At 40.0% G+C, this 23,750-nt stretch overlaps 3 protein-coding genes across 23 annotated transcripts in view; all 3 read left to right on the top strand.

Moving 5' to 3' along the window:
* tcf3b (transcription factor 3b) overlaps window positions 1-12,061 on the top strand; it is a 29,154-nt gene extending 17,093 nt beyond the window's left edge. For 5 of the 15 annotated variants that reach the window (XM_029429403.1, XM_029429402.1, XM_029429399.1 and 2 more), the window contains 13 exons: window positions 2,405-2,504; window positions 2,602-2,702; window positions 2,985-3,117; window positions 3,244-3,305; window positions 3,797-3,872; window positions 4,421-4,482; window positions 4,702-4,881; window positions 5,656-5,767; window positions 6,011-6,152; window positions 6,460-6,513; window positions 7,116-7,357; window positions 7,465-7,613; window positions 8,515-12,061. In XM_029429403.1, the coding sequence (XP_029285263.1) occupies window positions 2,405-2,504; window positions 2,602-2,702; window positions 2,985-3,117; window positions 3,244-3,305; window positions 3,797-3,872; window positions 4,421-4,482; window positions 4,702-4,881; window positions 5,656-5,767; window positions 6,011-6,152; window positions 6,460-6,513; window positions 7,116-7,357; window positions 7,465-7,607 (1,407 nt within the window). In that variant the 3' untranslated portion in view covers window positions 7,608-7,613; window positions 8,515-12,061. The remainder of the gene's footprint in view (window positions 1-2,404; window positions 2,505-2,601; window positions 2,703-2,984; window positions 3,118-3,243; window positions 3,306-3,796; window positions 3,873-4,420; window positions 4,483-4,701; window positions 4,882-5,655; window positions 5,768-6,010; window positions 6,153-6,459; window positions 6,514-7,115; window positions 7,358-7,464; window positions 7,614-8,514) is intronic. The other 10 variants (XM_029429400.1, XM_029429396.1, XM_029429405.1 and 7 more) reach the window with 9 other exon arrangements.
* Window positions 12,062-12,881: 820 nt separating this feature from the next.
* LOC115006884 (cytochrome b-c1 complex subunit 10-like) lies at window positions 12,882-15,614 on the top strand. The gene is made up of 3 exons (XM_029429493.1): window positions 12,882-13,023; window positions 14,234-14,373; window positions 15,269-15,614. Exons 1-2 carry the CDS (start codon window positions 12,962-12,964, stop codon window positions 14,352-14,354), a joined length of 183 nt encoding a protein of 60 aa, XP_029285353.1. The 5' UTR covers window positions 12,882-12,961; the 3' UTR covers window positions 14,355-14,373; window positions 15,269-15,614.
* Window positions 15,615-15,736: 122 nt separating this feature from the next.
* On the top strand, window positions 15,737-23,483 carry mbd3b (methyl-CpG binding domain protein 3b). Of its 7 annotated transcripts, none has more exons than XM_029429488.1 (8): window positions 15,737-15,893; window positions 18,482-18,547; window positions 19,107-19,266; window positions 20,112-20,249; window positions 20,433-20,523; window positions 20,987-21,164; window positions 21,716-21,868; window positions 22,111-23,483. In XM_029429488.1, the coding sequence occupies exons 1-7, from the start codon at window positions 15,880-15,882 to the stop codon at window positions 21,861-21,863; spliced, it is 795 nt and encodes a 264-aa protein (XP_029285348.1). In that variant the 5' UTR covers window positions 15,737-15,879; the 3' UTR covers window positions 21,864-21,868; window positions 22,111-23,483. The 7 variants fall into 7 exon arrangements, with proteins under 7 accessions (XP_029285348.1, XP_029285352.1, XP_029285347.1 ...); XM_029429487.1 differs by having other exon boundaries at window positions 15,812-15,893; window positions 18,479-18,547; XM_029429490.1 differs by having other exon boundaries at window positions 15,865-15,893; window positions 18,482-18,508.
* Window positions 23,484-23,750: the final 267 nt, after the last annotated feature.

The raw sequence follows: 23,750 nt of genomic DNA, 5'->3' as shown, positions 1-23,750 counted from the left end.
GTTGCATTCAGACTCTATCTTATTTTAAGATAAAGTTGCAGATCGACTAATAGTCAGCACGGCGATGGATTTGGACCTGCTGAACTTGCTGCTTAGCTGATTTCTTGATCCCATCATTGAAGAAATGTGTTTTGTTTTTAAAAATGACATTGGTGCTGTCCCCCACCTGTGGGTGTTGTCGTGTTGAAGTGGCTGCTGAAACCTCAGCATGTAGACACACTTCGGCGTGGTGACTACATCACAGAGATTGAGTGTGAACACTCTGTCTGGCCGAGACCCCCTCTTTTTCACTGTCTGAACCTCAGTCATTCCCTGCAGTGTGAACGATGGCAACGTGTGGTTTTAGTGCGAATGATGAGATGTCCGTGTGTGAACCCCCCCCCCTCCCCCTCCCCCACTTCACCCAGCCCTCTGCCTACGCGTCACCACATGATGGCCTGGGTGGGCCTCCCCCTGTGAGTGACCCAGTTGTGAGGCGCGGTGCTTGCGAGGCCTCTTAGCCCCGTGTCTGAGCCCAGATTAATGACTGCCGATGATGATCCTGTGGTCTTTCGTCCCTCCCACACTCCCTCCCTTCCTGCTTCTCTTACACCACCCTATAAACATACTCTTCTTTTTTTCTTTATCTACTTTTGTTACTTAAATCTTGGACAAATGGACTATAATAGCTGCACTGTAAAGGCTAGTGCTCATTTCCCCTCAAGCTCTCTGACCTGCGACCCACCAATGCATGTATGCAAGATCCTTCCCCTAACCCCGTGAACCTTCACCCTCTCTTATCTGCAACAATCAAACACGAGGAACTTCTCTTCTGCCCCCTAGTTGTCCAGTAGACTAATCACAAAACCCTTGTGGTTGAATAAAGCGGCTTGAGGTTAGTTTCGAGGTTAATCTTTATCTACTGCCACAACCAATGTTTTCCAGTGTAGAGACCTTTACACGGTCATAACCTGAATTACATTAAACCCCTATTAGTTGAGGATTTTACCCTAGAAATCCCCTTTCTTCCTGAGGATACAATTATCCAGCAGCACCAGTCATTGTGTAGTTCTCTGTTCCCATCTAGAGCAGCAGGATTCACTCGACATTGTTCCCCGTGAAAGAACAACTCAAAGCCTATTGTTAAATGAAGCCATCTCCGTCATGTTTTCCCCTGAATTAACCGTGATCATTTTAAATCCCCTGTTTCCTTCACACTCCCCTGGCCATATCAAGCTTTGTTTAAGTCATTTAGATTACCTTCTCCTGTCCCCCCCTCAACACCCCTTATCTCTCTGCCCATTTCATAAATCATCAGGGCCTTCATTTTTTCCCCTCAATCCTCCCCCTTGCCCCTTTACCACCCCCTACCCACTGCAATCTCTCTCTCTCTCTTCCTCTCTTCCTCTCTCACTCTCTCTCTCTCTCTCACTGACTGGATCCCAGCCCCCATCTCTCTCCCTCTCTTCGCTCCCTCTCCTCAGCCCAGCTGCCTGTGGAGTTGGATGTGGTCCAGGAACAGGCAGATGGCTCTGTAATTAGAAGTGCATCTCTCCATTCCCTTTCCACTTCTCCCTGTTAAATCAAATTACAGAAAAAATCCCTTCTCTGGATTAGCATTCTTTGCAGCATAGCCTCCATTCTCTTTCTCTCTTTCTCTATCTGCCATGTACTACAGAGGAGGAGAGGAAAAGACGGACTGAGTGGTGGCTGATGGTGTTTGGAAACTGAGGGCTTCTCATGTCAGTCTTCAGTCTGTGGCTTTGGAGTGCAGAGATGTGTGTCACTTAAGGCCCAGCATCCATTTTTGTTTGCAATATATAGAAAGGCTGTGTGATTTGGTCTCTTTATGGTGCTTATATGAAATGTCAGAGCTGTCCATCTTCATGTTTTCTGGAATCCAATCCTCTGTTGATGCCATATAGAACGTGATAGTGCTAGTTTCAGGGGTATTGCTTGTGGAGTGTGTGCGTGTGTGTGCGCATGTTGGCTCGCTGAATGCATGGTATGTGTGCGAGCTGATACTGAGTGTGTTATAGGGAGGGGCTGCAGGCTAGGCAGGGCGATGTCACTGGGGTCCTGGGAGCTAGAGGAAGTGCTCACTGTGCACTGGGATTCAAGCCGTCGCTGTGCCCAGCATGGCATGGCCGCTGTGTTCTCCTCCACAGGCGAGGAGCCGGCCTGCCTCCACTGCCGGCAGTCTCCCTCTTGCCATCTTGTGGCCACTTGCAGCTAGTGTAATTGAATGGTTATCAAAAGCAAGGATAGGGGGTGGATCAATACCTTTTCTTTTTTTTTTTTACTATTCTCATGATGCTCAAGGCTACAAATTGAGAACACAATCTTCAAAAAAAGAAAAATCCATAATCATAAAATGTTTAAGTGTATAGTCTTTATTTTTCACACTGTCTGCATGTTTGTTTAGGTGTATGCTTCCACATCTGGTGATGAGTATGCAAGAGACAATGGAGGATATCCTGGTGCTAAGCCTGGAGCCGTCTATCCTGGCTCGTTCTATATGCAAGGTAACCTTTCACATAATACCAATGGACTGAATTTAGCATGTGATCCTATTTGTGAAGGTGTTTCTCATATTGGCAAATGCGTCTCCACTTTTCTCAGAAGACCCCTGGTCGTCTTCTGGCTACTCTGCCATGCTGGGTAACTCTCCTCACATTGGACAGCCAGGCTCCTTCTCTGCAATTAACCCACAGGACAGGATGGTGTGTAGAAACGGCCTCAATCATAATTCTTCGCTGTTTTGTTTTGTAATGGCTCATATCTCCTAATGCTTGTAAGGAAATGATGTGGTGATAACGTTTCATTGAGAGCCAAGATGTTCGCATCTGTTCTTCAAAAGTGTCTGTTTTTTATTTGAATAAAACCACATACCATATGAGATGCATGATTTTAAATGATCATTTTAGGTACTGCATGAACCTTGATCTTCCTTTTTTTCTGTGAGGGCTCTGTGCCTTATGAAGCTACTTGTATCTTCTTTCCAGAAGCGTCAACCCCTGCCTCTGTCCCCACAGAACTATCCTCTCCATGGCAGCGAAGTCAACGGCTTCCACTCCGCCCACTCCGCCTCCACCACCTACAACCACACACCCACCATCAACGGAGAAAACATCATGGGTAAGGAACTAAAATGAACTTTTTCACACAAGGGTCTTGGTAGCGTCTGCACTGTGGTCAGTTGATTTTCCTTTTCAAAAACAAATTAATGGGTCATCTGACTCTCCATTGTTTATTTTGTCTCAGCAGCCAACCGAGGCACCACAGCTGGCAGTTCAGGAGATGAAATTGGGAAGGCTCTTGCCTCAGTGAGTTCTTTTCTGTTTTGTTGTTGTTTTTGTTGTTTTTAAATTAGTGCTGGGCAATGAAACAATTACAGTCATTTTGTTTTTATTTCCTCTGAAGTGATGTGATGTCGGGCGATTTGTGTGAAGAAAGAACAAATAAGTTCAAATTTAACTAACAATGTCCCTTCAGTGGGTTAGCATTATTTTTTATTTAAAAAGATTAATGTCCATAGAAATAAATAAAAAGACATTTGCCCAACAAAGTGTTTTTTTTATTGAATTATTGGTTAATTATTACCTACTTAATTATTTATTGAATTTGCTGACGTTTTATGACATTTGACTGATTTGAGATAAATATGGTATTGTATAGAAAGCATCATATCATGTAGCAAAATCTGTTGTGACACATTGCCCACCACTAGCTCACTGTTAAATTAATTGCAATGAAAATCAATGTTATGTATTCGTAGGATGTGTCGTAATGTTGCGGTGATTATTAATTATTTCAGATTTACCCGTCGGACCACAACAGTAATAACTTCCCCTCAGCTCCATCTACTCCTGGATCTCCTCAGACGATTGCAGGTGCAGTTGGATTCTTCTTTTTAACGTTTTAATGTTATGTTGTGGCACTTAAAGGCACGTAATCTCCAATCACTCTGCAATGTGTCGTTTTAACCAACAATATAAAGAAATCTGCATTTTTGTAAACACATTATTTAGTTTTTAAGAGACCTTGTCTTTATTTTTACTAGCATCATTTAGGGGCAACTTGCTGTTGATGTAAGACTCGTGTCAACCTATCGGCTGAGTAGATTTTGCCAATCAGAAGGTTGGTAAACTGAGTTCAGGTGGTTTTATCCCGCGCTTTATTCTCAGTCATGCAACCACAAATTTGGATAATATTTCAATTTCAGCCACAGAATACCTACATCAGTCAAATTTATTTAACTTGTTCAGCTTGATTGCAACCTTGTTTTTGGGCACACAAAAATGAATCTGTTGAAATTGTTGAAAGCAAAAAGGATCCTCTGCATGTTTAATGTTCTGCAGCACAGAAACGTGTCTGCAGCTCCATCTGCTATAAAGTTAAGAATGACTACTTCACACTATCCCAATATTTCTCTCTGCAGGAGCTCAGTCTCAGTGGCAAAGACCAACCACACCCAACTATGAAGCGCAACCACACACACTGGTATGTTTACGCATTTCACTGCTACATAAAAGTAGATTTGAAGCCAGAAGTTCTCATTATATATTCTTGTATTCGTATGCTTATGATGGTTAAGTGCACCACTATTTCTTATTATTTCTTAAAAACATACCACTGCATTTACGAGCTGTTTTTTTGGACTTTTATTCTGTTTTCTCATATTCTCTAAAAACACAATAACTTGTTGTATTTGTTTTGCAGAGTAAATTGGAGGACCGTTTGGAGGAGGCCATCCATGTACTGCGTAGCCATGCTGTCGGCCAGGGCTTAGAGGGCGCCCCAGACATACACAGCCTGCTGTCCTCAGTACACAACGGGAGCCTCGCGGGGCTCTCTCCAGCTTTCCCCAATGCAAGCCTCAGCAACAGACATCCTGCTATGGTGAGTCAACTACTCAAATCATGTTTCATTTGTGTGTGTGTGTGTGTGCTCGCAAGAGACTTGGGACTTCTGATGGCGAATGACAATAAGATGAAGCAAACAAAAGTGTTCATTCACTTGCATAATATCTATCAACCCTTCGGAAACCTCTCTGACATAATGGAGATTAAATGTGTTTGGGGAAGTGCATGCTCTTCAGCCATTGCTGAAGAAACTGTTGAGATTGAAATAAACATACTATGTTGTTTGTTGCATGTCTTACAATAACATGTGCAATACACTTGATTGACGGGGTATCTTGATTTAATAATGTGTTTATTTATGTTGCACAATAAATTGCCTTTTTGAAGAAATTACTTTTTCTTTTCGGCAAGATAAATTGAGGAAAAAACAATAACAATTAAATTAACTAGTAGTTAATTTTCATGAGGGAAAAAAAGAGTCGAACGTAGTTTCATTTGTGCCATCTGCTGGCCAAATGTAGAACTGCAAGCAACAAGGAGTATCTTTATGCATCTTGTTTGTGAGTTGAATAACTCTGGTTACACAAAAGATGTTACCAAACAACATGTATAACATTTTTAAATGGCTACATCATTAAGTAAATATTTGCTCTCTCAGTTGTTGACATCTCAAGATCTTTATATGTCGTTTTCTCTCAAGTTGGACAAACGCTTTTTGTTTTGGGGAACCTTTGCAGTGTGTTTTCTAGGGGTGTTGTTGTGATGTGCATGTCCTTGTGAGCGTCACCTCATGGTTCTCCACCTTCATCAGCAGGGAGGGAAACCAGAAGAGCCCGCAGGCCTTCCTCCCAGCAGCACTCTTCTGCACAGTCATCACGCATCCGGACCCACGCCGCCAGTTGGCCAACCTGAAGGCTTCACCAGTAAGTCCGATTAGACGTTGTTACTTACAGTAGAGCATGTCTGTTGTTATATAACGTGTCTTGTATGTAGTGCAATCACGGTTGAGTATCTGGGTATTTGGTGTGCATATACTGTGATGTTCATTGGAGAATTCTTTATTGATCTCTGTTTAACTTGCTTAGCTTTGCACGTTCATCTGTTGTATTACATCCCCTCCCTTGAGAGGTTTCAGTACATCCTAACATCTATGCGTTTGTCCCTAGGTCTCCCTGGTTTGGCCCGCTCCACGCACTCCTCCAGCGGCTCAGACATCAAAAGAGAAGACAAAGAGGATGATGAAAACTCATCTAATGCAGACAAATCAGAGGACGAGAAGAAGGAGTCCAAGGCAGCACACCTTCGACGGTAAGATGGTCCTTGCACTGTTTTCTAATCTTTGTACTTTGGATTTGTGTTTAATCCGAACATTTATAAAACTTCACTTCAATTTAACAGCAAAAATAACTATTATATCCCACAAAGGTGGAGATTGTCTTCACACAAGTGTGGAAACTATGAAGCAACCCATTTGATATGGGACATATGTGCAAAGTCAGCTGTTAAATGATTACGGCAGTGTAAATCCTCTTAGTCATCTCCTCTGCCCAGTGCGCCCCACTGATTGGGTATTTAATAATGTTGAAACCCTCTTCCCTTCATGTCACGTTTTCAGAAAGGAGGCGTTGACCCTCCAGATGCTCTCTAGCCTTTCAGACCAGAAAGATGAGTAAGTGTCACCAATAGGCGGTCAATATCTTGTGCTTTATGGGCTTTTGCCAGACATCACTTAAAGCACATGTTCATGAGACTGGTGTTTAAAGTTAGACGTTTGATTGGCAGAATCATTGTGAATATTTCTGTATTTATGCTGCAAAGGTTTTGAGATTTGAATTCAAAATGGAAATGTATTTATGCAAAACAATAGGAAAACATTTACCCCTAACAGAACCGTACAATATGAAACAAGTCTACAGCTCAGTAAGCCTTCCCTTCGTAAAATGCATCGTGTGTTGTTAAAACACAGCTGCAGAAACTGTCGTAAACTACGAACATGTCCAACTTTTGTGAGATATTTGAATCATCTGAACATCTGAAGGGGGAGATGCTTCGTCTGGGATGTTTGTCCAGTATTCCCTTTCATATAGTATGCTTTTAACTTCTCACTTCCATTTAGTACAGAGCTCCACTGAGTGTACAGTCCATGCTATTGATGCTAACCCGCTGAATGCTAGTCATAAGTTTACATGAACACTAACGTGTTGAGTTTACTTCATGGTATGTCTTGAAATCTTCTTGCTGTGGCATCATCATTGTATCTCTATTTGTAAGTAGCCTAGACGAAGAAGAAGATGATGAAGACCTTCCCCCTGAGGTGAAGATGGAGCGTGAGAAGGAACGGCGAGTGGCTAACAATGCCCGCGAGCGTCTCAGAGTACGGGACATCAACGAGGCATTTAAGGAGCTTGGGAGGATGTGCCAGCTGCACCTAAGCCATGACAAACCTCAGACCAAACTTCTCATCCTGCACCAAGCCGTCAACGTCATCCTCAATTTAGAACAGCAAGTCAGAGGTCAGTCTGCAAGCAGCACTTCATGGATGGGAAGCACAGTTATGTTTAAATACACAGTTATTCTTTGATGCTGACGGCCTGTTCCTGTTTTGCCCTTTCTCTGCCAGAGCGTAACCTTAACCCCAAGGCAGCATGTTTAAAACGCCGTGAGGAGGAGAAGGTGTCTGGCGTGGGGGAAGCAGCCATGCAGCTCTCAGGAGGCCATCCTAGTATGGGAGGAGATGGCCACAACCCAGTTGGCCACATGTAACACCAGGTAGGCCATGAACAGGCTATTAAAGTACTTACTTAGGATGTTTTAGGTACTTTTTACCCACAGTTACATTAAAGTTATAATCCTTAAGACTTCCGCCCTGGTTGATTTTGGCAACACCCAGAGTTACTGGTGGTAACAGCAATGTGCGATTCAACCCTCCTTAATATAATGGTGATAATATGTTATTTATATAGCACACAGTTACAAAGTGTTTCACTTGGCAAGAAAAAAAGTCATAAAACATAGCGACGCATAAAAACACAGCAGTTATCTAAATGAAATCGGGGTAGGCGACGCAATAACTGTATATGTTTTAAGAATAGACACAGTGAAGTTTGTTACCTTGATGAGGAGTTGGAGGTGTGCTGCTTGTTGCCTGCAGCTCTTCATCTCACAGCTCACTGTGGCTGGCTGCGCCTTCATGTTTTATTCATTCCTGCAATATATATAAAACTGATCCCGTGCAAAGTGCTGGCATAACTTTGTATTGGTTTGTAGATTCGTTTTTTTGATAGATAAATGTATTTGTGCAGAAAGTAATCGTCTCTTCTGTGGCTGCTTCACAATTAAAGCCGCTCTGTGTTCCACCAGTTGAATGCTACAATGTTAAGCAGCAGCAGCAGCAGCAGCAGCAGAACGTGTAAGGATGGCAAGAGCAGTAATTTCTCTTCAATCCCTCATGCGTGTGAAGGAGTACAAACCACCATTACGAAAATATTTTTAATAAATGTAAATAAAACGGCTATTGCTGGACCATAAATGCTTTTAAAAAAGGAAAATCTTAAGGATTGTAACTTTAAATAAGAACTGTAAGTAGCATCCAGTGTTCTCTTCAATACTGTGTTGTCTTTATTGTATAGGAATACTACAACATAATGTTTGTGGTCCTTCCTTTTTACAGATCTGGTGGTGTTTCCTTGGCTGTCAGAGGATGTGGCCTTAACAGATTTCTTCCACCCATTATTCTCAGTGTGTGTGTGTATATGTGGACATGTCTGTGTATTGTCCGTTCAAGTTTCAAGATGCACATTCACACACTCGTACACACATGCATACTGCCAAAACTGACACAGCCTGTTTGTCGCACTCCCAACCATGACTACAAGCTCAAATGTGAAGAACTTTTTTTAGTTTTTGCTTTGTTTTATACATGTAAAAAAAAAATCTTCTTCTTGGGTTACACAAGATGATGGAACACCGGAGTACTTTTTTTGTCCTGCCACAAATTGGGACTTCACACACTGCCGAGAGGTGCTCTTGTGAAAGAGAGGAGACCTAAACAAACACAAATTGAATCAAGGATTTGTGCCTAATTGTTACATGTTTTCTATTTGACATTTAAGCAAATTGCTTTACATGTGAGGAACATTTATTGTGAGGGATTGCTTATGTGTATGAGCAATTATTTTTAATGTATGTCATTCCCAGCGTGATGGTACAGTCTTACATATGTTATGTAACCAAGCCCATAGTTGAAGTTGAATTGTCTAAATTCAGTGACTTTTCCTTGATCTTATCAGCGAATGTTTGGGGAACGAAATGGAAAGGTCAACGTCTTGACAGTTCAAAAGCAGCTTAAGAAAGACGGAAACTCTGACCTAGAGTCAGTCTCTGATTCAGGCCCGGTCTCATCCCACAAGGCATCTGGAGACTTGGAGTAGAAGACTCCTTCCTTGAAGGTTATGAATTATCCAAGTGGTAGTCTGTCAACTACAAACCGTTCTTCCTATTTGTTGACCACAAATTCTAGTGTTACTCCAGTAATCCCTTGTCATAGGTTCAGGTTTTTGTACTGCTTTATGTACTAAAGCATACTTAGACAAGACAAAGCACAGTTGCATTGGTTTAGGCTGAAAGTTAAGTGTCGACCTTGTTGTGCTTTTCAGTCCCTGAAAGTCTTTTTATAAAAAGCCATTTGAGACGCTTGCTAAGTGATCAGCACCACTTAGTGCTCTTACTTACTTAAAATGGTTTACTGACAATGCCAGCAGACTTAACAGCTCAAGTCCCCGTCCCCCCCCCTTCCCCCTCCCCTTAATTAATATTCTGTAAAAAAACAAAAAAAAATCTGGGTTCCTTTTTTATGATGAAGGGATCTCATCAGTCCAGTCGTTTGAAGCAGACAAGCCTTTGTGTAACGGAGGCTTCCTTTTCCTAAATGAGCATTCCCACTGAATTGCAGCCCCTCACCTTCCTCCTGAGTAAGTTTGTTCTCACGTTTCTTACGGAGAGAAGTGTGACGTGTAAATTCACTTCATACATTACTCTGATATGTTTCATTTTTCAAAATTAAATATATATAAAAATATATATTTTTTGTTAGTCTATACATTGTAGATTTTTTTACATAAATGGCAATATTAGTTTGAAGTTTAGAGTGTATTGTAGATGAGCTGAATAAGGGGGATATTTGACATTTAAATGAAATTAATTCACAATTTGAACGGGGATGGCAGAGAAAAAGGGTCAACGGATGAAAAAGCGTTTGGTGTATCCTTGATTCCAGTTTTAGTTGTAAGGCGTATCATCAGCTACCCAGATGAATTTTTTCTTTCCATTTGGGAGTATGTGGACAGAGTTTGTCCTGTTGAAGTGGTCTTACTTTAGCAGTGAGGCACTGAGGAAAATTGTGGGAAGATTTTTGTCTCCAACAGTAATTATGCAAACTGGTTTTTGAATGTAGCTACCATACAAATGTGGATCACCTTCATTTTCAAAGTTAGTGTTCCTGGGTTTTTGTCAGTAACGGTATACTAGTTTTCATTTCACCTTTTTCTAATGTTTGCCCTCGACTCAGTGGCTCTCAGTGTGCAGCTCACTTCTCAGTAGCCTGCACATTTAATTTTGGAGGCAGACGTCGGTATTTGGGTGTAAGGTAATGGATAAAATGGAGAACAAAACAGTGTTATTGTGATGTTATTCCCATGTCATGTCATGTTGTGAATGGTTTTTATCAACATGTAATCACATATGGGAGGTAGAGCATTTTTGTGTGTTTTTAATTTCTACAAAAAGAGATGAAGAAAAAGACCTATACAAATCAATAGTGTGGCCTTTTCATTCTCAAGACTTAAGATGACATTATGGGAGAGTGATGCCTTATCAGTGCCTGAACTTGTATTTTCATTTAAGACAGTTTTATTTTGTGAACCATATCATTTCATTTATCATGGAGATTAAAGAGGTACTTGTTCATTCCCCCACCCTCCCTTCTCCTAATGCTTTTTTCAATTTTCAGGAAGAAGTTTAAATGGTATAAAAGAGATTTTCTTTCAGTGTATCTAGTTAAATAAATAAATGTTACGTAGATCTTGTTTAGTTTTTATTCCCTTTTTTTCTAATTATTCAACTGGATTATATTGTCCAAACTGCTGTTTTAGTTAAGGTCATGGGTCCAGGTCATGAGTTTTCTTTCTATCTGCCCTATATTGCGATATCACTTGACATTACAGGGTTCAATAGATGCTGCTTTTGGCTCTGATTGTCTGCTTTTGATGCACATTAACATGTTTCAGTGTATGTGTTGCTTCAACTTCAATGTAGGGAGTGAGTTTTATTTTTCCGTCGTAGCTGGAACCTTTAATGACTTGGAGCATTTAAAATTTCTGTATATCAGAGTGCGAGCCCTTTGCTGCAGTGACTTTCAGTATATTTAGTCTCCAGTGACTATTTTCACTTCTGACCTTTCACTCTTCCAGCTCTTTGATGCCCTTGACAGTGACTTTTTGTGGGAAGTTCTAATCACTTCTTTCAAAAAGTTGTATTTGAAGTTTTTCTTTTTATTATTACAAGATCAATAATTGTACTGAATATTGCCGATTTTGTTCCAAGCGGGGAATTTGACTTAATGTCATTTAGTATTCTGTGAGCATCCCATTAGCCTACCAGCTACATACTCAAATTATTTGTTTGGGGGAACCTTATTTCTTAACGTGAGTCTTGACAGACACAGTTTGAAATCTGCAGAAAAGCAAGCCGACCACTGCAGGAGCACATGTCAACCGATATCAATATTATGATGGAAAATGTTAAGTTGACGGGCTTGAACTTGTTTTGGTATAAGAAAGCAGTAATAAAACACTTGCTTTCAAAAGTTTTGTCATATCTTTGTTGAACTGAAAAGGGGGAGACTATTGATGAATTGAGTGTTAAATACATTCACAGGTACAGAGCCTGACATCTTGGGAGTGAGGACACTGTTGACTCCTGCAGGGTCCTCAGGGTGCCTCACTCAATCTCTCCCTCTCTCTTTGTTTTTATATATATATATATACACATATATATATATAAATATATATAGTTGAGAACTGTCCTGTATATAACAGTAATGTAGCAATAAATGTGCCATTTTTAATAACAGATTATACCTTTTCCAATGTCTGGCTTTTGAATATTGTATACATAAAAAGGAAAATAAAGGAAAACATTGTAATAAAGGGTTTACTGTAGTTCGGAAAATGAATTTGTTCATATTTGTCAATAGCAAGTTGGGGAACAAATGCGTTTATGATAGCTTCATTATTTTGCAACCACATTAAATTCAAGACATACCTGTTGAATTCCTAAAGTCAACACGTGCAGGACTGGAATATTATTTAGAACTACTAGTTGCTTAAGACCGAGCACACAGAGGAAGGAATTCACAAAAAGATTGATGCACAAATGAGACACAAATAAATCATGTCAGTCGCAAAGCACGCGCATAGGGTGAAAAAATGCACCCGAAGCAAACAATTTCTCGACCACCCTGTGCTATGTGCAAGTGATGTACATACATTTCGCACAAAATTGGCTTATTTCTTTGCAATTAGCATAACAGCGCTAATATTCACACGCAGTTGCAGTGAATATAGTGAACATGGCAGCATTGATTTTAGCCAGGCAAAGGCATTTTGGGATGCAATGACAGTTATCTTTAAAAAACAAATTAATAAAGCTTTCTTGCATGTCATTTTTGAAAATGCATGAGAAAATAATAATTGTAAATAATGTTATTAGGCTTAATAAATTATTTCTTCCCTCTCCCTCCACAAAAGAAGAGATATTTATGGGCATGTTTGCGCTGTAATATTATTAGCGCACTATATTTTGTGGATGTGACGGGTTGAAAGCATGATGCTATCAGCAGCTACAATCCTTTCTTTGTGCCCGAGAGTCTTTTTTTTTTTTTTAAACGACGATGTTGTAAACAGACCTTTGACATGGTGGCCTGAAATGACCCGTCGCTGGTGCACGCAGCCCGTCGGTTGTTTTTGAACAGGCATAAGAAAAGGCAGCTAAGGGTCCTTAACGGCCATCAGCGAGACAACATTGCAAGGAGTAAAAATCTACACTGAGAGAAGGTCAGGATGGTCCAGAAAATACTCAGTAATTTGGTCGGTGCGAAGTACATTACTATTCTAAGGACGTGGTAAGTTAAATCAACAGCAGAGGTGGACTACTGTACTGGAAATAATATTTTTTAAGTGTTCAAAATGCTATCAAGGCGCCTGTGTCCTTCTGTGTGACCCGTTGGGCTTACTAGCTAACTTTAGCTTAGCCTGCTTGTTTATATCCTACTTATTTAGCTAGCTGGGCTAGTTAGCATGTTCTTACTATTACAGCTAGGTCAGTGGAGGAAGCAAGTGTTAGCATTGAAAAGAGTTTAGTGTTATATCTTAAATGTTTAGCATATTGAATTGCTTGTTAACCATTTAAAAAATAATTTGAAAACGTGGAGACTTCAATATCTAAGTACAGAATTGCTCTTATTCCTTTGCTAACATATAATGATATCACAGTTTATTTATTAAATATTTGACAATAAACATGTTTGTTTGATAAACCTCCTAATTATGCAAAATCACTTATCTGAATTATTTGTATTAATGACATGAAGATATGTTTTTATGTAACATTATTTTATTTTTCTCCCTTAAAATATTTGCCTTACAGCAACCTTCTTCTCCTTAGAATTTAATTTCAATTATTCTCGACAGCTGTTTTGTTTTTGTATAAATGTAGTGAGAGCAAAACACTATAATTGACCTTGCAAAGTGCACAAAGAGAAACACTCAGATAGCCACTTGTGAATAGTGATTTATCAAGCTCATTAATATTATTATTTGTATTAACTTGATTTGTTGACTAGCTAAAATTCTAAATACTATTATGTCTAATTATTTTACCCTTTAATTAATCATAAATTTGCTTTTGCCCAAGCACAACTTAAACCAGCGTTCAAGCTAGTTAATTTGTTGTCAATAATCATAATATATTATATATAATATATAATATATAATAATAGTCAAACGTATGACTTATATTATTTTAATTATAAGGAATTTGTGACAATAGCAACGACTGACTAAGTTGTAAAAAAAAAAACAATTCAATAATCTTGAGCAGATACATTTGGTAGCTTTTTATGAGTCGCCTATCGTCACGTTTACTGTGTCAGCTTGTGCGTAGACTTAGGGATGTGTGCATGCTGAAACCTAAAAATTCTGCCCTGACGACAGTATCTCTTGTAAGATCATCACGCCAACTGAATTAAGGAGTACAACTATCCAAATTGCTCTTGATATGTGTATTGCAGTCAATTGTTGTCTCATTTATGAATCCTGTTTTCTTTCATCTAGGGTACCAAATATGGTAGCCTGGGGAACAGTTGGTGGAGTGGCGCTTGTTCACTTCACAGACTGGCGATTGATTCTGGACTATGTGCCATACATTAGTGGAAAGTTCAAAAAGGATGAGTAAAGTCCCATACAGCTAAATTGTGAGTGTATTATTCTGTGTAAATGAGCTTTGGTTCACACACTTTGTTTGCAATGTTCAGTTGGATTGCTCATTAGCTTTAACCCCACCCATGTACTCATAAGATGCAGGCAGGTGTTGGAACTGAACGTTAAAATAAACACACTTAAGTATTGGTTAAAGTTGCTGTTGTCTTTGCTCACCTGGCAGTTTGTTAGAACTCTACTGATGCATCTGCACAAGCAACCAAATGGCTGTTATTCTAAAACATCTGTAGTGCTCATAACCAAAGATTACTATAGGCTGAGAAAATATAAACCATAGGGTTCATATAGCTCGTGTAACCTTATTAGATGGCAACTGTAAAGAAATAAATACTTTGTCAGCTTTTAACAAAATAAAGGTTCAGATAATGATGCATTCAGCTGATGCAACAGATTTCCATTGTATGTATCAATTTGCAATTGTTCAAATGTATTTTTGTGAGTGGTTAAAGCTTAACTATTTTGAAATGATCAACTTCTATTTTTTTACTCTTCATAATTATCAATAATGTGCCATCAGTTCTGGCACTGGTCTTTTGTGCTTTCCTACACTGAAGTATAGGAATCAGTATTATCATTCTTATCTTGCAACCTTAAGCCCAGACAATATCCGTATCCATTCTGATCTCACACTATAGACATTACGTTGATATTGTTATGTTCAAAGCCCTATTAAAGTTTATACACCTTCTTTGGAGCCCTCACCATCCCAAACCCTCTGCCACTCCCATCATCACCCCTTTAACCCCTACTTGGATGTGTTCTTGTCAGAAATCCAACACAATGTGCTTTTTTTTTTTACACATTCAAATAGATTAATGTACATTTTTTTGCTAACGAATGGGTTGTTGGGTTGTGTGTTTTGCTTTACAGCTACAGGACCAGATCTGGGAATGAGCACACAGGTGGATTGCTAACACAATGCAAGCTAAAGTGGGACGCTCCTGCTCAACAATCAGTCACGGAGGGCTTGCCAGTAGTTGGGACTACAAGATGCACTCTGTATAATTGCTGTTCTGGATCTAGTATTATTGTATGTGAAAAAATCTTTAATTTCCTCCAATGTGTCCAGTTATTCTGCAAAATGCCATCTATTAAAACATTGTATTTGCATGGTGAGAGGGTTTATAAAAAATATATTGTGTTCAATGCTGAGGAAGTGGGTATACTTAGATTATTTGTACAGTAAAAGCAATGTGAAATAAAAAATAATATTGAAGACAATGCTTATGTAAAAGTCTGTGCTAATAGAAACCCTTATGCATGTTGTTCCACACATATCCACCGAGGTTTTATGGCCCTAGTTGCACACTGAGAATACGCCAGGTTCGCCCAGACATTATGCTCATTTTATCAGCCAGACTGCGAAATTTGCGTGAATAATGTCTTTCATTTCTGCCATCGAAGGGGGAGGGGACTGAAAGAGGAGAGAGGAGAAGGGATTTAACATAGCGAGAGGGAGAAAACGAGATAGTGTCTTCAAGATGGATAAAAACGAGTAAGTACATAATCTGGAAGGTTATGAAACCACATACAACTGTATTTATTGTAATTTTAGCGTTTGATGCGCGATATGTCGTTTTCATAATATATCTAGAAAGTATGTTTATCATCGATTAGGCAAAATGCACTCTGTGGTCTCGCATTTACAAATAGTACTGTGGTCTTCAGCTAGGATGTTTAGCATCATTGTAATATGCTTTTAATTGTCCTGATATTTGCAGCTAATGTTGAATACGGAGTCGATACACTGCGTCGACAGTGTGCTATTTCGACATGGATTTTAACCTTAAAAAGCAGATTATATTTTTTTCGTCATCGTTGTTACATGCACAAAGGCTACATAAATGCATGAAATGCTTTTAAAATGGTGTCTGTGTTTTATCGATAAGATCTACTTTGTTCATTCATAAAAGCCGGCTGTAAGTCACAATGACAACGGGAGGCATTGTCGTGTCTAAACGGCTCTCATATTTCACGTAGCTAACATAAAACTTTCGCATTTTGTGTTACCGTGCAAAGCTACAAGTGAGGGTCGCGTTTTTTACTACATCTAATAGATTTAATTATTCAGCAGCGTCCATGATTGTTGTCACTGCATCTGCGTGATTACTGTTTACGGTCTATTTTGTGGCAGTAGTTTATGTTTCCCATAGGTTAACGTTGAAGTAGTGCGTGCTAGCTATCGGCGTCAACATAGACGGAAAATAACACTTCCGGTAATCCTTTCAAAACAAAAGACTAAACGGCTAAAATGTATATTGAGGTTACTTGTTGTAAAAATGTGTCACCTTGACGTGACCTCTCTGTTATTCAAGTACCGGTTCTTGAATTGGATTAAGTTAACCCAAACTATATAAAAAAGAGCTCACAGTGACATTTTAATAGCTCCAAATGCAAGAAAGTGCACTTTGAAGTTGGATTATTCTGTCAAAAATACTTGTCCCATGGTCAATAATGAACTTTTATGCTCACATACATGTAAATACCAGAAGTTCTCAACTTTCTTTCAGCCAATGACCAGATAGAGAAGTTATGAGGGAAATGCTCAGTATGTCCCTTGGAATAATTGACTATTTTGTTTACAATTCCATAGTCTTAGTTATGTTCAGAAGATACATGTATTAGACATTATATTATCATTAACATAACATTATAAATATATCATTTAAATATACAATTCTACTATAGATACAAATTAAAATATTTGTTGAACAATAAAAACTTTTTTGTATTCCCATTTAGATTTAGATCAACTTATTAAAGGGAGACCTGATAGTACATTAAAACAAATTCAAAGTGAATGACAGAACGTAGATCATCATTTCACTATGAATTCTTTGTATACAATTTTGAAAATGTGTTTAATGTTGGGGACCCTTTGAGACTTTAGAGATCAAATCGGAGTTTAATTTAGTTTATTAGGATCACTATTAGCTACAGCATTGCACCAGGTAATCTTCGTTTACATAGTGTAGTGACAATGCCACAACCATCATATCATAACCGTAACATTACTGAATAAACAGGACAGGACTAAAGCCATAACCATAACATCACGGAATAAATAGGACTAAACTAACACACACACACACACACACACACACACACACACACACACACACACACACACACACAAAAGAACAATTCCTGACTTCAATTTTTTTTTAAATAGTCTCCCAAACACATTATAAATTATAGATACGTATCAGTCCAGTATTCAATAAAATAATCAAAATATATGTCCAACACATTACAAATAATAGTAAAGTTGTAACGCACGTTTGATGCGTTAAACATTTGTTCTAACTTCCTGTCTCGTCCTGGCCGCGTTGTCCTATGTTTTCCTTGCGGATGTAGCCCTCGTGCCCCGACAAGACACGCAGGTAGTGATGCGGCCGAAGTCCGCGGCGGAGCGATCTGCGCGACGACAAAGACGAGATGTTGTTAGCAGGGAGATCCCATTACAGAGCACGCATGTTGTAATATGGTCGAAACAAAAGCGTAAGAAGCGGTAGGCCTTCCACCAAAATTGGAGCCTAAAATTGAGTCTGGTTATTCGCAGTAACTTTTAGTGGATTTATAGGCAACTCGCGTGGGAAATGGAGAAGAAAAGGTGGGATTGCACTGCTCTCCCCAAGGGCTGGAAAATGGAAGAAGTGACCAGAAAGTCGGGTTTGTCAGCTGGAAAAAGCGATGTCTATTATTTTAGGTACTAAACGAACGTGGGGCTTGCAAAACTTATAGGTGCACAGGAAACCGACTTTGCGGAAGCAGAGAGGAGTATAATAATAGGGGGACGGGAGGGGAGGGGGGTCGGACGGGGGATGGTGGTCTGTGTAAAGTTTGGGATGGGAAGGGGAGGGGGGGGGGTCTGTTTGCAGCCGGGTAACAAGGCCAGCCAGGCCAGCTCCTCTCACAAGTGTAGAGATAAGAAGGAGTCTGTCCAACCGTGCAGGCTAGTAGTAGCAGCTCACGCCTGGCGAGGCCTCTGATGAATAAACCTCAGTGTCATCTCAGTTAATTATTACTCTTTATTTCCCATTGAAGTGACTCAACAACGCCAGATTTGTTTTCATTTAGCAGAGGAGAAGAGCAAGATGAGGAACAGAGGCAAGAGAGGGGGGAGGCGGGTCGGTTGTATAGTTTGTGGTAGGCTAACTGTACACTCATACTGGTGTTAACTGTGGTGTGTGATGTAAGATACATTTGCATGAGTTACTAGCACGAATCCACCCACAAGTTGTTCCTTTCGTCGGTCATGGCTCAGGCTTTTAAGATATTGTTGCTCCCACAAGTGGAGTTACAATGTATCCATTCTGTACACGTGTTACATTGTGTTCTGAGAGGTTATAAGAGCTGTATATACAATGTTGTGAATATGTTTTTTTTAGTCATATCTGCGCAGTATACTAAACATACATGCAGCTTGTAATGGATGCTAAGGCTCAGGGGTGGTGTGTTCATCAAAGGTTGCATTCATTTCACAAAGTAATGTGATTTTTTAGTGTCATTGCTCACGTGATTGTGGTTTGCTTTTGACTTGTTGCATGTTGTCGTTGTTTGTAATGTTTCTGTCTGCTGTGCGTGTGACCTGTCTGTTTCTCAGCCGTCGTCTCTTGATTGCTTCTCAGTCTTTTATACCTTGTTTTTGTGAAGAGATGATATATTAGTTTTTTTTCTCATGCCTCCTCCTCCTCCTCCTCGCCAGTCCATCAGGGAAGAAGTTTCGGAGCAAGCCTCAGCTGGCCCGTTACCTTGGCAACCAGATGGACCTCAGCTCCTTCGATTTCCGCACGGGCAAGATGCTGATGAGCAAGCTGAACAAGAACCGCCAGAGACTGCGCTACGATAACAACAACCAGAACAAGGTGAGACAACCTCATGATGACCGGCCACTGTTCTGCCAGGATCAGCTGATGGTGGCCTGGACTCTGTGTTTGGCACGAAGACACTTAACGAGTAGTTTCACAGCGTTAATAGATTGAGCACGGCGAGTGAAACACCCGCACACAAACATCAGTTGAAGATTACAATCACTCGTTTAGCTTTATGATATGTTTGGTTGCTGTCCCTCAATTTTAATTTTTTTTATCTTCAGTAAATATTCCCAGGGTTCAGCCCTATCCCCCCCCCCCCCCACTGCCCATCCCCGTGATAACTAGGTTATGTATAAAGTAGCTACAGATGTTGTTACTTCCATGAAGTCAGGAGTTATTATTTCAACGGTAGAGTTTGAATGCATGTCGTGCTGCGTCGTTTCAGTGTTATAAAAGTATCCCCAGGTTTCTTCTCCGAGCCTCTGGCTGAGAAGTTTATCATCCCGAACTTAAGATTTCATATTAAAACAAAAAAGGCAACGTTTTATATTGTATATCAAACTTTCATCTCACTACTTATCCGTAAGAACAAACTCCCATAAATCTGCAGGTCTGCTGCAACGCTCACTTCTTACTCTCTTCTGTCTGCCGCTGCCTTTTATTAAATCAAATGATCATTCATATCTTACGCAGCACGGTAGCTTTTATTCTTGTATTTACTACCTGTCTTGTTCTATTTTAGCGTCTTATTTTTCTATTCTCTTAGTTCTTTAATGACTAACTGGAGCACTAACAGCCTCTCGGCGTGTGTATGAGATGCACGTCCTCCTGCGTGGTTGTAATAAACACATTCTGTCCCGTCCTCATCCTCCTTCTGTGTTTTCGATATTTTTCAGGGCAAACCGGACTTGAACACGTCACTCCCAGTCAGACAGACGGCCTCCATCTTTAAGCAGCCTGTTACCAAGGTTACCAACCATCCAAACAACAAAGTGAAGACGGATCCTCAGAAAGCCGTCGACCAGCCCCGACAGGTGAACATTGTTTAACATCCTCCCGTACAAACCAAACGCACACGTTCTCTGTCGCTGGAAGGGTGTGTGCTACTTTGAAACAGATCAGACGTTAATATGTTGACGGTGTATTTGTGGAATCGGCAGCATGTTTACACTTAGATGGTTTATTTGTGTCAAAACTGCCTGCTGCTAATTTTACAGCTGTTTTGGGAGAAGAAACTCGGAGGTCTTAATGCTTTCGACATCGCAGAGGAGCTGGTGAAAACAATGGAACTGCCTAAAGGCCTGCAAGGTAATGTAAAGTTTAGTTTATATTCAAGTTAAACGTTGATTCTTAAGACAAAAAAAACCTGAAGTAACATTATTTTAAATTCCATGATTGGGATAATCGTCACCTGAGTGACTTGAAAAAGCAGAAAAGTAAAAAATAGAGCCTGATTAATTTGTTTAAATGCAGGAACTATCAAGAAAGAAAGGACTCGCATGATGTTCTTTTGTTTTTATTCATCCTTTATTTATGCAGTGGGACCTTAAGCTTTCCACTATTTAAAATTGTTTCGTTCTTTGATTGTTTTTAGCCGGTCTGTGATGCAATAAAGAAAACGCCATTTTGATGATTATCGCGAAAATATGGTGAATCACAGATATTTTGGCCAGGATAATCGTGACATTGTTTTAAGTATAAGATGAAACTGATCCTGAGCAGAGGTACACGTTTTGATGTGTCTTGTCTTATAACCCGGTTGGTCCTTCAGGTGTTGGTCCAGGCTGCACAGACAAGACTCTCCTTTCGGCTATCGCTAGCGCTCTGCACACCAGCGCTGCTCCCATCACTGGTCAGCTGTCCGCGGCTGTGGAGAAGAACCCAGGAGTCTGGCTCAACACCACACAGCCGCTGTGCAAGGCCTTCATTGTCACCGATGAGGACATCAGGTGGGACATCACAGAACACATGCACACATGGATCACATGTTAAGATCCTGAATGTTAAAGGGATAGTTTGGATGTTTTTGAAGTCGTGTTGTATGAGGGTTGCGGGTAAAATCATCAGTTTGGGTCGACGCTATATTAAGAATAATTTCACTGCTTTACTTTGCCGTGAGACGACCCTTCACACGAGGATCTGACGCTGTTATATCCATTGAAAAGAAACATAATTTAACGAGATTGAACTACTCGGGCAGTGTGAATAAGACCATCTGTTTTGCCAGTTCATGAGATATTGTCTTCCATTTTCTATGCTAAGCCCCAACACAATATAAAAAGAGTCGCAAAGACATAACGGACAAATCTCCCAAATGTGAAATGTCCTTGAAGATTTCTCCCCTAAAGGTGACGGAGTTGAGTCCGTCCCACAGTCCATAACAATAACAAGCGACCCTGCGCTTTATAAAAACACACCATCTGCTCTGTGCTGATTCAGTGGCTGTTGTAGGCAGCTGCAACTGCCAACTGTAACAGCTTCCTGTTGTGTTTGTGTGTAGGAAACAGGAGGAGCTGGTGTACAGTGTGAGGAAAAGGCTGGAGGAGGCACTGATGGCTGATATGTTGGCCCATGTCGAGGAGGCTGCCAATGAGTCGGAGGATATGAAGGAGGAAGGCAACGGCAGTGAAGACATGGAGAGTGTATAGCACAGGTTGGTTAAGGGAAAATGTTTTCCTTTGAGCTAATCATATAGGCAATGTATGACCTTCTGTCACACCTGTGGCTCGCACGGAAAGCAAAGTAACTCATGAATGTTTGCTAACAAAATAAAGGTTCTTGCTCTTCCTAGCTCGCTGCATATTATGAGTTTTAGTATTTTAGCACATGAACACTTACAATCCAAAAAACAAAAAGGGGGAATTTCTTCTAATTGTCAACCCTGTCCTCTTGCAGGGATTTGTTCAACGCCTGCACACACACACACACACACACCATGAACAGTAGGAGCCATGCAGCAGTCCTGTCCTGATGAACTGTCCCTGAGTATCTGCGTCCAACTTGAACCGTAACCCGACTTACACCAGTGCAGTACAACCTAAAGAACTGTCTTCCCCCCCCCTGAGCCAAAAACACTTTCCTCATTACCTCCACTTGGATGGGACTCCTCGACTTCAACGGCAATTAAATTAGATCGACGTATTTCTGAGCTCGGTTGATTTTTTGACTCTTGACGTTTTAAAAAAAAATTCCCTTGAACTTTCAAATATTAAAAATAACTTATCTACAGTGTGTCAAATTCAGTGTTTGATGAGAAGTGTATTTTTTACTGAAAGGCTTTGAATGGGTTTGTATTTTTCTTTGTGACAATCGTCAAATCCAAACATTTTCTGTCAGCACAAAGTTGATCCGGGTGCTTTTTTGTTTGTTTGTTTGGCAGATTGGAAATGAATGTTTTGTATTTTTGGCATGTCTCTTTCTTGAGTTTGTATGATGCTCTCCTGCGAGTTGTCTGACACACAGAAACACCGTCTTTCCTCGTGGAACCAGGTGAGATGTAACTATACTGAGCTATAAGCCTGCGTCGGTGCCGACCTGCTGATGATACTGAAGCAGGTGGTGTTGTTTGAATCCCGTGTACATCCATTGGAGGGGGACGGAGTCCAAGTTGTATTGTAATTTCAAGGAAATACTTTACTCCATGACCGCTGCGTCATGGAGTAAAGGTTAGAATTGACCAAAGAGGAGACATGTCATTTTAAGAGGGGTTGTTTGTGTAACGGGAGACTGCTTGCTATTTTACAGAAAGCGATTCTATTGGCTCTGCTGTTGTACAACTAACACAAGGAAAGTATAAAGTTAACATGACGGGGCTGAGCACAATGGGAAAGAAATGACTTAAAGCCCCTTTCTATTGTAGAATTGTAACTGTTTTTAACTCATCTTTATAGGTGCTTACTGATGTTGTGAAACACGGCTGTTAACGCTTTGTTTGTGTCGCTCCATGTTTGTTTGTTTGTTTGTTTTCTTTTGAATGTGTCAATGTTACCGCCATAGAACTAGAATATGTTTCTATGACTACCACACACATGCTGCCTCCTCATAAACCCACGCACAAAATTGGTGACACAGCAAATTACAATTTAAGATTAAGTTAAGTCATTTATCATCTGAGGAATAATAATTTTGTATTTTGTATCCCTGTCTGTCGAGGTTTGATTGTGAATAATGTATCAAGCTGAAATCATAAAATCCCTTCTCAAGATCAGCAGGCTGATTGCTGAAATGAATTTGATTGTATGACTTATTAAAAATTAGTCTGTCATTAAGTCTGATGCTACTGTGTTGTTTTTATTTTTTATTAAAGAGACCTGCAGCCACAGAATCAAATGACACGCATGATGCAACATTAACAATAAAACAGAAGAATAGCTGTTTTTATTCATTCAAGAAAAACAACCACATGCCTCCATCACCACTTTCCTTGTGATGCCCTTAAATTCAACAATGAATGCTTCTAATTTTAGATATTTTTTATAGATTATTCCATGCCTACGGTGCAAAGTGTATCCTTCAAAACCCGAGTTGCATTAAAA

The sequence above is a fragment of the Cottoperca gobio genome, chromosome 4 (assembly GCF_900634415.1).
Source record: "Cottoperca gobio chromosome 4, fCotGob3.1, whole genome shotgun sequence".
Taxonomy (NCBI): Eukaryota; Metazoa; Chordata; class Actinopteri; order Perciformes; family Bovichtidae; genus Cottoperca; species Cottoperca gobio.
The sequence above is the reverse complement of the archived record's forward strand: the minus strand, read 5'-3'. Positions and strand labels throughout refer to the sequence as shown.